This window comes from Diprion similis, chromosome 8, assembly GCF_021155765.1.
Source record: "Diprion similis isolate iyDipSimi1 chromosome 8, iyDipSimi1.1, whole genome shotgun sequence".
Lineage (NCBI taxonomy): Eukaryota > Metazoa > Arthropoda > Insecta > Hymenoptera > Diprionidae > Diprion > Diprion similis.
In genome coordinates this window covers 9,611,259-9,625,140 of record NC_060112.1, presented here as the reverse complement: position 1 = coordinate 9,625,140, position 13,882 = coordinate 9,611,259, and the positions used below count along the sequence as shown (strand labels likewise).

Here is a 13,882-nt window from a genome sequence, read left to right as displayed (position 1 = left end):
AATTTTGAAAAGCGTTTGTCAATAAACGCCAAAATGAAAACTATTTTATTATGAGTAACCCATTCCAGAATCTTATTCTCCGGTTAAACCTTGAATTTCTAAAGGGTTTTGATTAACCTAGCACGTATTGTTTATTCTTACATTTACAAAAATAAGAAACTGTTGAAAGCGTTTCATTTTCTTTCTGAATTAAAAAATTAATATAAAATTTGTACCAGGTTCACTAACTAGGTAGCTATTTATCCAACATAATCCAATAAGCCAGGGCATTGGTCTGTTTATAGAAGTTTATTCTCATCAGTTCGGCATTCGTTAAGATTAGTATTAGTATAGTAGTCATAATAATAATGTGCCTAAACGGTATTTGCATCTTAAACTACAGTTTATTGTAAAATTATGAAACGGGCGACAATATGCAGATGCTTCATTTCAGTTTGGGAATTGAGAGTGTAAAGTAATTGTCCTTTGCAATGAAAGCCAGACTTACTGGATGAATTCCACGGATATATTTTTGTACAACAAATGTACAAAATAATAGTCAAAAAAGTAATTAAATATTACGTTAAATAGATACAGTCTGGTAAAGATATGATTACAATTTGCGTAGATCGAGGACAAACACACTTCCATCGGAGGCAGAGGCCCCAACTTTGTCTCCACGACTATTCCAACATACTTCGAAGATTCCACCAGTGCCTTTGTAACTATGTACCAGCTGTCCGCTCTGAATGATTGAAATCCAGATTAATTCATCGTAAATAAGTCGGAAATTTCATGAATGATGCATTTTTCAGTAACAACAAAAAACAGTTGTTACATTGTGTGAAAAATTATTCTTCATATAAATCTATTAACAATGGATTGAATTTCGATATTAGAGGGCTATCCGCTATATATTAGTAGACTAAAAAAATTTTGGACTTATATTTCAACAACCAGGTATTTGAATTGCATGTCAAGTTGTTACCACACACTTAACTAAATGGCGCAGAGAACAGTTTAGTAGCGACGGTTCCTAACGTAGCTGGTTGTTTTGGATCGTTTGACTAATTCTACATTCTATAATTCAATAAACTAATTTCAATTAGAGAAAAAATTTCATTGATACAAATCTGCAAGATTGGGGTGTATTGTTTTTTTTCATCTATTCCTTCATATTTCATCATCTCAATGAAGATCATTGATTCTGCTGTTACCAACATAAAAAAAGAGTAGTTCTGGTCTTTCGCCACGCCATTCACGATCATACGTGCGTAATTTATATGCTACCTTAAGACTGAGGTAGCTGATAACAAATGAGAATTTTCCGCATTTCAATATTTACGTATCAACAATACGAAGTATATGCTGTTTTTGAGCAAATGCAGTTACTGCTGAACAATGAAAACACAATTATTAGAATATTTGTGATAAAATTGCAAGAAAAACGAACCTGAGTAGACCAAATATGGACGCACTTGTCGAAGCTACCACTGGCAAGGAATTTACCATCCGGACTGAAGGCCACACTGTAGACAGGCTCTGTATGTTTTGTAAGTGTGTGTATACAGGCACCCCTTTCAACATCCCACAATCTCACAGTAGAATCAAATGAGGCACTGGCCAGGATCAAATTCATACTCGGATTGTGCGTCCCTGGGCCCGTAGGTGACCATTTGATGGTATAAATCTCTTTGCTGTGAGCTTGTAAGTCGTGTACACAGGTGTCTTGCTTCATCGACCAAATCTTCAAGGTCATATCATCTGAACAACTGGCAAGCAAATTTCCTTGGGGATCCCACTTGATCGCATTTACCTCATTCTGTGAATGTAACGAAGCAATGTAATGAGAGTGATTTGAAGCTTGTTATTATTTATTCAATTAAAAAAAAATCAATGTCAACGTGCTAGTTGTAATCACATAAGGTGCAAACAATTTTAAGAAAGAATAACGAAGGTAGTGAAAAATTCGGTATTTTTGTACAGATTTCTGATTTCAAAACAATACTTTGCAAAACTATGCATTTAATTGTGTTGTAAATGATGAATAAAGGATTAACTAAAATTACTATGAACAATGAACTGATATTAGCACTGAAGCTTCTTTTCGCTGCATCATTGAATAATTTACAACAAATTTTATATCTTTACTTGTGTATCCAGTGCTTCTGAACGAACTGTGGATACTTGAATCATTTCAGAAAATCACATTGAGATCCGACGATCAAATATTATTGATTCAATATAAATATAAGGTCATCGTTATAATTTGATTTTAAACTTAAAATATACTAACCGTGTGCCCCTGAAAACTTTTCACTGGCTTATCAACACTCAGCTTGCAAACGTGAATGCACTGATCAGTGGAGCAACTGGCAAAGGAAGTGTTAGTCTGCCAGTCAACATCTAAAGCAGGAGCAGAATGAAAACTGAACTGCTGAGTACACTGACCACTCGCAGCATCCCAAATAATAGTAGTTTTATCGACGCCTGCGCTGAGAATATAATTCCCTCGCTTGTTCCATTTCAGGGCGAAGATAGGACCCTTGTGTTGCCCGAGCGTAGACGCTAATCGTCCATCCGTTGTCCAAATCCTGGCATATCCATCATAGCTTCCAGTTGCGAGCAGCGTCCCGTCACACTGATTGATAACAATCGAAATAAAAATAAAGCTTGCTGAATCAATTTTTATGCTCAAAACCTCAAGCTTTATAAATGGTACAAATAAAGATTTGCAAATGGTGTTATTGAAGAACAGTTAAGGAAGTCTATCAGTTTTTCAAAATATTTTACGATTAGTTTTTTTTAGAAACTGCAGAATAGTTTTCTGAACAGTTTAATTGAAGTTTTAACAGATTGGTATATTGTCAGCATTTGCTTTTATTTGTGTTTATAAACAACAAATGTCAATGGTAGTGAAAAGTCGCATAATTTCGCTCACTATTGGGTCGTAAAATGGAGACACTTGGCTTTGACTTACTTTATTTTTGTATAAAAATATGACAGAGCATTCAAACCTGAAGCACTGTCGAGCTAGTTGAAAATAAAGAACAGAAAAAAACTGGGCGATGTTTTGTTTTCGAATGCTTGCCACTTTTGCTCACAGAACGTCAAAGTCGAGCGTCTCGAATTTACATCCTGATAAAAGATTCTGTCCGTTTACTGTTCAGTATGTCAAGACTAGTACACCACATATTTTTCGCGACATAAGCCGATAATGAATATGTTAAGAAATATTCAGTTTTTTAAAAAATATACAATTTACAAGTCGGTTGTAGATGCTCATGATTTTTACTATTTACATTGGTTTAAAGACAAATGTTGAGAGGCTGTTGAAAGATTCCTAGCAAAATAATATACAGACATGGTACATCAAATGCAAATCAAAAGTATTGCTTGAAAAAAAAAATTTGTTATCAAAAAATCTTTCAGATTTTTGGCAAGTACTGAAAATTTTTTATATTTGTTTTTGTATATTAGTAAGATATAATTCATCTGACGTTGCGTAAATATTTTGAATTTTGTACTTAACAGCATTTCCAGGTTTCGATTTGCAGTAAATAAGGAAATAATTTTTTTAATACCTGCATGGAAAGTTGAACTTCTGGCAGAGAATAGAGATTACTGGACGCTTTTGATATGCATAATGGGCGTATACTAATACCACCGGGAGTAATGAGAACCAAACTCTTCTGAGATACTACTTGGCCGCGGAAACTCAGTATTATTTACATTTCATTTCATTTATATTTTCTACAGTCGAACTCCACATGGTAGATATTGCAAATAATATGATTATAACTAGTGCGGGTTGGCGATTCATAACTCCTGCAAATGCTGCATAAGCCTAGGGCTTCATACTCGTCAGGAATCGTCAACATAACAGTTGACACTCTGATTGCATAGTATACTATTTTACTTACATTCCAATCCAACGAAGTAACATCTTTGTTACTGGGAACTTCAGTGCCACCTTTTTGAATGCAGTGTCGAAGTACAAGTTGACTTGGTGCTTGTGAGTTATCAGTCATATCCCAGATTCGTGCTGTACTGTCTCCAGAACCAGATGCTAGTAAATCTGTCGTCGGATTCCAGGCGCAAATAAAGACTTCTGATTCATGGCCTCGTAAGACGGTCGCCTTACTCGCTGGAATTTCAACAGCACTCGTACCAGCACTAGCGCTAGTACCTTGCTGCTGCTGCTCGTCAACTTCCATCTCTCCCCGATCACCAACTCTTTCGTTCATCCCCACGCCGACACCAACGTTTGGCGTTACTACTGACAGAATGATAATTTCTGTTTCATTCATGAACTTTGACTTGTGTATTTATAGTACTAGTTTTCTACAAACAGATGTTATTATGTGTGTTCACCACTCTTAACGGACAATTTACCATCTATCATAACAGAACTTTGCTTCACTACACATGTCTTAATTATAACAAATTGGCAAATACTTCTTTTTCATCAAAATAGAAAAAAAAGCTTTCAGCGTGTTATAATAAAACTAATATAGTGGAAAGCCCTGGAATGTAAATTGTCTGGAAATGTTGGCAGTCCTTTTCTATACCGGGAATGCTGAGGAGGTTCAAAAAAATTATATGTTTTAAGAACCAGGGTGTATCCGGCAATTTTTAGTAGATTAGGGTTACAATAAAGACAAAGAAAGTAAAATGTATTTTTCAAACTTGATCCTTTAGATTGACATCTGCCAAAGTTTATTTTAAAATAATTTTGAATATTGGAAATTGTGCGAACATTGAAAAAAAATGTTACAACATCCTATGACTTTCTGGAAAACAAATTTATGTACCTCAGGTGATTTGTCAACTCAAAGTCCATACATTTTAGGTCATTCATTATAAAACAGTTGAACAAACTTTTAAAACAGGGAAATATCTAATATATTCGATATCACTTTGCTATAAGTCATTTTATTCAAAAGACAATTTTCTACAATTCCAATTTTTCTTTCAAGATTGGAATCATTACACGTTCAATTTTTCAAAATTGCACTAATATTGAGTTTTATAAAAAATAGCAACATTCATTATTGAGAAGGAGAAAAATCATTTGCAGGTGATTTGTAAAAAATAATTTTCATAACAATAGAATCAATCGTGAAGTGAGATTAAAGGAGTCTAACACCGATATTGAAGTTTTTGTTTATAATTTCAGTCTTTCTATTTTTCACATTTCTAGGAGAATCACCATAGCTTACTAATGTCAAAATTTCACAAACATACAAAGTGAGATCATCTCGTGATAAAATTGACAAAAAAAATATTGATTTTCAACATTACAAATTCCACTAAAAGTAGTTCACCTCAAATTCATACAATAACAAATAATTAACCCTCAATAAGATGGTAATACAATGGATTTCACAGTGGAGCTACACTAGTCACTTGACGAGGAATGAAACTCAAGCGATTCGAATGAAGAAATCACAGAACATAAAATACAGATACTCTTGCAGGAGGTGTAATGCCTTACCTTCTTCCCCATTGGTATCTTGGACTTCAGTTTTAACCTGCTGCTTTTGCTGATTTTGTTGATTTTGCCGTGATGCAACGACGTCTGGCATAACAGCATCGATGAGTGACAAGGATTCGACCATTCTTTGTTCGGTGCCATCTTCACCAATTGATATTTCAGCTTCTGTATATTGTAAACCTTTTTGAAGAATGGACAGTAGAGCTGCAGGCGGTACCAATGCACCATTTATGTTACTCTGCGATATATGAGACTCTATACCAAAGGTGTATGCAGAATGTTGGAAACCTGTAAAATTAAATCAAATTATTCTTCTTTTATCGTATTTGAATTTTAATTTTATTACAATGAAAATAAATAAATAATAAAGTTCAAGTTTGTAATGGTAGCATTACTAAAGATTAAGAACCATTCACTATTTCATGACAATCAACTTCATATGTAAAAATTAGGATTGCAGAATAAGTTATCAATTATTAAAGCTTCAATTTACTGTTTCTTATAGTTGTTACTCTTTCGAAATAGAATAATGCAGTCAAGTTCAATGCTTATTATTCTAAAATAGTGTTAGGTTTTAACAGGATTTAAAAAAATTTTCAAGCTAGACCGAACAATCTCATATTAAGTACATCAAGATTAAATGATACTTGGTAAGCTATCCAAAACTACGAAATTGTGCCTACATACTTAAACATTATGTGTTTGTCCATAATCGCTACAGAAAATAAGCAAAAACTTGATTTTTCGAAGGAAAACTTATTCAATCAAAACTTCAAACACATCCGATACGAGTGTGTGATTTTTAGCTCCGCTTTCATCCCTAAATCCATGATATGTCCATATTTCTTGTCAATTTCTTATTTTATTTCTTTCTTTTATAAATTGAGATAAGCTTTTCTTTACTTTTCTAAATTTTATTTATACACTGACTGCTTTTTGGCGGAATTTTTATGTAAAAATCCAGGATATTGTTATAACAACAGAAAAATTCCTACGTATCAATGTTACAACGATTTCCATAAAATCTTATTCCAGAGTTGGTATAAATTTGCTTTACTGAAACTTATTGGAACATAAATGTGAAAAAAACAAAGTTACCGCAAAACCCATGAAATTAGTACACCACGTGCTACCCCAGTAGCACTACCAATGATATGTTACCAAAAGATCAAATGTATCCTCAAAATCCTAAGTAAGAAATAAAATACAAAGATATTTCGTTCAAGGGTTAAGTTAAGTTAGGTTAGGTTGAAGAGCGTACCAGATTCCTGCAGATATCTATACACTAAAAAGTTGACTTCATCGCTTGAGAAACTCATTTTGTCCTGTTCACTGATAAACTTAGTACAACATTTTTAATCTTATCACAAAGAGCAAAATTAAATGATATCACATCAGTAAACGTTATGTGTACCGACGCTGGTTTCTCGCGTCGCCGTTGTGGGAGAAAGAAAACAAATGAACACCTCCTGGCACTGACCGCATTGAACTTGGCATTTGTAAGTAAACGGTACTTTCCCGTACACTCACCGCGATCGTGTCACGATCTCAACTCTCACGACTTTTACAAACGGAAGTAAATATCGCGTTACAGGGAGAAATTTTTAAAAAGCACCCAAAACGATATCGTTCTAGTAAACCTGCGCCGAGTGTTATTCTTTATTTCCCATCAGTTTAATATCGGAATCATGAGCAATCTTTTCCTGAAAAATTTACCGAATATCTATCGACACAGTCTGCGCACAACTTCGCGCCTCACAATCAGAGCCTACTCAGGTAAGTATATGCGTTATATATGTATGCGTCCATGCTATGAAATGGATGGACACGGATACGGTTACCTAGGGACTTATGGACCAAGCTACGGAGCCATATTGACAAACTATTCACGCGCCACTTTCAAATGATTATTAAAATAACGACTTCAAGAACTTCAGTTGGCGACTGCGATAGTTGCATAGAAAGAAAAAGCGCTATTGAAAATAACTTGAGTCATAGGAGTTGTTTAGTCCCGCATTCCAAACAAGGATGCCTATGATATTCTTCAGTCAACGTCCAATGTCATGATGCTCTTTTAATTGACTGCATGTCTTTAGCAATTTTTGGTCAACACCATGTCCCACGAGCTGATAATAATACGCGCAGAACGAGCGGCAACAAAAATAATTCTTTCAAATTTCCCGGTAGAAAGAGACACTGTGATTAGGTAATCACTAATCTAAACCTAACCATAGTTTTTGTTCGACACCGTTTTGTGCTGAAACATATAAAAAGCGCGATCGGCTGATGGCACGCTGATGGTCTGACAAATGATACATATTTTCTGTCAATATATGCTCTAAGATGGCAATACACACGGACACGGACTGAAATAACTGGAACGTCGTCTCTGATTGGTTCTTCAAAGATCCCTAGGTACCGGATCCCTCAATTCGGATTGGATTCCGGATCATGGGATGCTAGCCTTATTCGTATCCATCAGAGCATATACAGTATGAAGGAAGCCTTGTATACCCTTTCGTGTAAGTGGAAAACGGCACAGAGAGGGGAATATTAAGACGAGTACCTTTCTCTGTCTCGCACGCGCGCGATTGGTTGACGACGTCAGCGCCCCGAACATTCACGCTCGTTGCACAGGGCCCTGGCGCCCTGGGTTTATTGAACATACCTTGTAAGCTTATAAACACTGCTTATGACAGACTTCAATACTTGATAAATGAAATCATGACAGGGAAATGTTTCTACGTGCAAACTTGAGCAAGATTTTATAGAAGGTAGTTAGTATTAGTTTTGATCGGTAAGTTTCACGTTACTCATTTTTTAGGTTATGTTATATAGGGTTTGTATCAACAATTTTGTGTCACTCAATCATATATTTCTTAACAGTTTACCGACTTGTTTCCATAGCCTGACCCCCTAGTGCATTTGCATGTGTAGGACATGTTCTTCGTATTACAATATCGCCGCAGTGCTTGGGGCACTCAATTACGATAGGTACGCTCTTGCTGTAGAAAGAGAGAAATACTCATCTTACTATGTCCCTCTCTTTCGCCGGCTCGTGGACACTTTTTCCGTCGCCAAGTTTCCTCCATACTGTTAGAGTGTATGCTCTAAGATTCGTATGGAGCGGTGACCCTCCAAAGTTATTTGTCGACGATTCACGATTGCAATAAAGAAAGCAGCGGTGTAGTCAACTGCGGTGTGCCCACTGATAGGTGTGCGATGAATGTATTCGTGGCCCACGAATTCAGTTCGAAGTGACGTCTCCGCCGTCTCCGCCGTCTCCGCTAGTCACAGGCTCCACACTTACACACATTCCTGAGGCCCTTTTAGTGGGTTATTCATGTTATATACTTGAGGCGGTATATCGTTAATTTTTACGCAACATTTTAGGCGTTGCTACGAAAATGACGACGGAAATTGACAAGGATGAGCTTAAGAAGCGATTAACACCAATTCAGTGGCATGTGACCCAAGAAAAAGGCACCGAAAGGTATGATAAATTGTATACGAAATACTTTATAAAATGATACATCAATTCTTACAGCCTTAGTACCGATTAATGAGACAATTAATAAATTGTATTTGCTTTTATATTCTTTCCGTAGCTTCGACCTTGCAGTCTAAATCCGGACAAGCCCTTGAGCTATATTTCAGATGTATATTATTACTTGTAACAATTCCAGTCTCACTGACTTATTTGTCAATTTAATTGTGATATTGAATATTTCATACATATCACTGCATGAAATTAGTTATCACTCATATTTCAAAGAAAAGCTGTATTCATCACCAGCGATCTGTCAGTATAATTTTGTTTGACTCTGTGCATATTTCTAAAATCATTCTATTACCGTGCTGATCCTGTTTATATAAAAAAATCACTTGTAACAAGAATCTGACTAAATGTAAACATCAAATGTACCCATACACATGTTTTACTATGCACTGGGCCAATAAGGACAAGCATGCAAATAAAAATTTTACGTAAACATATTCATATCAATAATTATGCAAATTCATTATATTTCACTTGGTTGTCCCTGCAAGTAAAAATTTGAGATTGCCCACAGGTGATCTTTAAAAAATTCACATTTAATATTGAGAAACCTGTGTGATACAGTGACTATCCAGTTTGTTCAACTGAAAAATAATTAATTTTTATTCATATGCAATTGATTTATAAATAAAAAATTATGTTTAAACTCAATTTATTTTCATTTTAGGCCTTTCACTGGCACTTATAATAAATTCTATGAAAAAGGAACATATACTTGTGTCATATGCGATCAGGAACTGTTTTCCTCTGAGACGAAATATGATAGTGGTTGCGGCTGGCCAGCATTCAATGAGGTTTTAGACCAAGGTCGAGTTAAACTAACTAAAGACACAACGCATGGTAAGAATGATTTATACGTTATTTCTAAAGCACTCAAGCTTACTGTCAATTAAACCATATTCAACGTGTGTGTATATATATATATACATATATACATAGATATGTGTATATACGTACACACATTATATTGATCGAGTTACTTACTTTAATTCTATCACTCTATACTTATGTAATTTCTAAATATTGGTGCTGTATATATTTTATGTTGATATAAAAAAGAAACAACATGTTCTGTTTCCTAACATGATATAACACGAACTTGAAACTATAAAATATGTGCTGAAATGTGCAACATTTTTTGGAAATCATTCAATCAAGCTTCCCCATATTATAGGTATGAATTGTAAGAGATAAACTGAACTAAATTTCTAGTCAAGAGTCACAGTGTTGAATTGAGCTTTACCGCTAGTTAGGCAAGCACTTTAATAGACCATATGAAATTCCATGTGTACTAATTGCAAGATTTAGCCTATCAGTACTTTATCTTCTGACTTCTAATGATCACATATTTTGTAGTTCCAAAAAATACACTATTCTCTATCACATAGACATGACCTTGATCATCCTCAATATCCTGCATGTCAAGTGCTTAGAGTGTGATTGTGCTAGACTGACATCAGTTATTATTGAATTTTCCAACTAAAACTATCATTGCTCAACACATGATATAGAAACCAGTCATTTTTCCAGATCATTTCAAAGAAATAACGTACTTTCTGAATACTTAATCAATTCATTGTCGATAGGTTTCATAATAATTTCATACATGATGTTGGATGGTTTTTTTAATCATTATTATTAGTATTAGATATTCGAGCAAAACAACATTATACTTAACAGAAATAGTTATCTAAATTTTAACCATTGCTTTTCTTAATATGGCAATATAATGAAGCAGTGTTTATAGTATTGTAAGTATGTATTACGATAACTTTTGTTTTAATGCTCAATATTTTACTGTAACCATGCTATCTGCTTTTTAGATTATTTTGAGCATTTTGATGTGCATGATAGATTTGATCTCTGTAATATTACAGCAGTACAAAATTAAATGATCAAGCAATCAACATTGTGCTGAATTCTTATTTTTACATGAAGTAAAATTTACAAACCAAAGGATGTGAGTTTTTTTCTTTTGTCTCAAACTTAAATATCGCGATGATGCTGGAGCTTGTAGATATCAAATAAATGTAAAGTTTCCATCATATATCACGTTTGCAGTGCATAAATAATTTTTTGCTAGTCGGTTATGCAGTACAAAATTTATGCCAACACTGCAGCAGGTTTTTATTGAGTCTTATAAACTCAATTTGACTTTTAGGCTTCTTTAACTCTACTTACAAATTACCTCTTTTTTCTGAAATAAGAAGTTTTATTAAGAATCAGTTTTCACCGACTAAGTAAAATCTCCCTTTTTACTATTATTAATTAAAATCTACACGACACTGACATGAAAATTCCGCAGTCAATGTAATGTATGCCACATACAATGCTGAACAAAAATGGCCAAAATATTTTTTGTTTCATATTTTAGAATAGGGCGAAGAAATGTATTCCTATAATTGAATTACAACTGATGATAGGAATACATTTTCTGGCCTTATTCTCCCATTAAACAAAAAAGTTTCCGCATATTATAATTCAGCATTGCATGTAAAATTGCATGAACTGTGGCATTTTCACATGAGTGTCGTATAGGCCTTAATAGTGGTGAACAAGAGTGAAATTTTACTGTGTCGGTAAAGACTGACTATATTATTCTCTTGGTGGTAGGTATGTGCAGTTAGGCGAAAATTAAAAGTACATTTCTCATCATTGATATTCCTACATATCCAAACTCAAATCTCTTCGAATTTTGTAATTTATTACGGTCTGGCCATCTTTCAGTTTGATAATTACAGTAAAAAAAAAAAAAAAAAAATGTACCAGTACTTACATATATACTCGAGTATTCTCTTTTTTGACTATCGTCATGTTTGGATGCATTACAATAATTTGTGGAGGCACATTCAGTGCATATCTTAGAAAAAAAATCATCGTCGAGCATTAAACTCTATTTCTACTCTGGTGCAGGTCTGCATTTAATCACACTCTATTGTTCTGTCTTTTCCTTACATCCCTACCGCAACCACAACCGCTTGACATTGAACATGAAAACCCACAACAAAACCAACACACGACGCATAGTCGGTGGCAATCTACTACTGCTGATCGCAAACCCAGATATGGTGCGGACTGAAGTGACCTGCTCAACTTGTGGATCACATTTGGGCCATGTATTTAATGACGGTCCCAAACCAACAAGAAAACGATTTTGCATCAACTCTGCGTCTATCAGCTTCCACGCAGCTGGTGACAAGAAAAAATCTGATTCCTAACTGGTGAAGAAACCAATGCTCATTGCCGCAGGTGGATTGGAAAACTTTGATCATCCATCGACGTTTGCATGATATTGAAAAGCGTGACTAAGTATCAATAAGTTCATCAATATGGCGAGATATAATATAAGAACTCTTCCGTTGATAATACATACAAAGCAAGATAATTAAAATGTTAATCCATCTTTTGACTTTTTGCAAAGATGTTCCTTAACTAACTTATTCAGTTTTTTGTTGTCTGATATGAAAGTAAACAGTAAGCTGCCAGACCAATTTTAACCAAATAAATGACTACCAAGCATATTCATTCTTTTTGGTATTGAATGACAATCAACTGTCAATGTTTCAGTTCATAATTTCCTATAGGATTTGCGCTATCAAGTTTGGTATATATTTTGTTCCACTTCACTTATGATTAGTATTTTCTTTTGTCTGATCATACTTGAGCTTAAAAATGTTGAGTAGTTGTGACGGCACTGATGACTAGCAGCTGGACAGCTCAAATATATCAGCCTGATTCTGGAGTGAAATGGTTCAACTGCTGGATTTACCTGCTAGTTCCAACATCATAAAATTATGTACAAATTATATTTCTAAACAAATGCCCAGGTTTTCAAACCCACCTCTACAACTGTTATATTTTTGTACATTCTCAAAATGTATATTTCAATTACTGAGACCTTGTACAATTCATGTCAGATATGTGAAACGCAGATTGGGAATGTCGATGTATTCATTTGACCTTGATAACTTATTGAATGAAACGCATAGAATGCAAAATTTTCCAAATTTCTTTAAAAAGATATCATTATTATTTTGGTGTGTTAATGGAAATATGAAATTAAAATTTATTTTTATAAATAAATATACTAACCATTCTGTGAAATGTTATTGATTAACAATTTAATATACATGCGCGATTGGGAATCCTAACAGAAAAATTATTTGACGAATTATAAGTCACAAATATTGTAAATACTTTATAAAGATATGAAATTCAGATTAATATACTCAATTAGGAAAACAAATATTAGTTATGCATATAAGCATAATATGTCTTAGTCACACCGTCATATGTAACAAATATGTTATTAACACAAGAAAAATTAATAAAAATTGGTTGTATAAAAAGCATCTATTGTCTAAGTTATAATTTATGACCTACTTAAACGAAATACATGTGAATATGAAACTCTCTTATGCTGAATACAAAAAGTAAATCATTGGAAAAGGGAATACTCAAATCGCAGGAGAAATTGACTTGTTGCAGCACTCTTAAAAATGTAACACTCATCTTTATATATATATAAATAAAAGTCAATGTGTGAAAGATTGCTTCTAGTACAACTCATTGCTCCTCCAACATTCGTATAACACGTCTGACAATTTTTCAGTCTAAAGTCTCGAAAAATGTATTAATTTTAATAAAAAATTTTAATTCTGTACCTTAAAACTATCAAGATATTTAAAAAAATGTTTTGAGGATTACAGGTAATGTGACTATTTCACTGAAAAGTGATGATTCTGCAAAGCTGTCAGTTCTATACTTGCTTGACAAATCTATAAAATACGGAAGCTGTAATAATCTCACGATTAGCTCAAAGGGTAGGATTGCAATACCAGGGAACG

At 34.1% G+C, this 13,882-nt stretch overlaps 2 protein-coding genes across 4 annotated transcripts; one reads left to right on the top strand and one right to left on the bottom strand.

Annotated features, from left to right (window-relative positions):
- Window positions 1-494: 494 nt before the first annotated feature.
- Window positions 495-7,057, bottom strand: LOC124409444 (F-box-like/WD repeat-containing protein TBL1X). Its single transcript, XM_046887047.1, has 6 exons — window positions 6,738-7,057; window positions 5,477-5,764; window positions 3,903-4,255; window positions 2,276-2,620; window positions 1,433-1,801; window positions 495-724 (listed from the first exon to the last, which is right to left on the bottom strand). The coding sequence occupies exons 1-6, from the start codon at window positions 6,793-6,795 to the stop codon at window positions 593-595; spliced, it is 1,545 nt and encodes a 514-aa protein (XP_046743003.1). The 5' UTR covers window positions 6,796-7,057; the 3' UTR covers window positions 495-592.
- A 56-nt stretch (window positions 7,058-7,113) lies between these two features.
- Window positions 7,114-12,329, top strand: LOC124409448 (methionine-R-sulfoxide reductase B1). 3 transcript variants are annotated; one of them, XM_046887054.1, is made up of 4 exons: window positions 7,114-7,252; window positions 8,870-8,969; window positions 9,703-9,875; window positions 12,099-12,329. In XM_046887054.1, exons 1-4 carry the CDS (start codon window positions 7,165-7,167, stop codon window positions 12,251-12,253), a joined length of 516 nt encoding a protein of 171 aa, XP_046743010.1. In that variant the 5' UTR covers window positions 7,114-7,164; the 3' UTR covers window positions 12,254-12,329. The 3 variants fall into 3 exon arrangements, with proteins under 3 accessions (XP_046743010.1, XP_046743009.1, XP_046743011.1); XM_046887053.1 differs by having other exon boundaries at window positions 12,063-12,329; XM_046887055.1 differs by lacking the exon at window positions 7,114-7,252 and adding an exon at window positions 8,583-8,691 and having other exon boundaries at window positions 12,063-12,329.
- The last annotated feature ends 1,553 nt before the right edge of the window (window positions 12,330-13,882 follow it).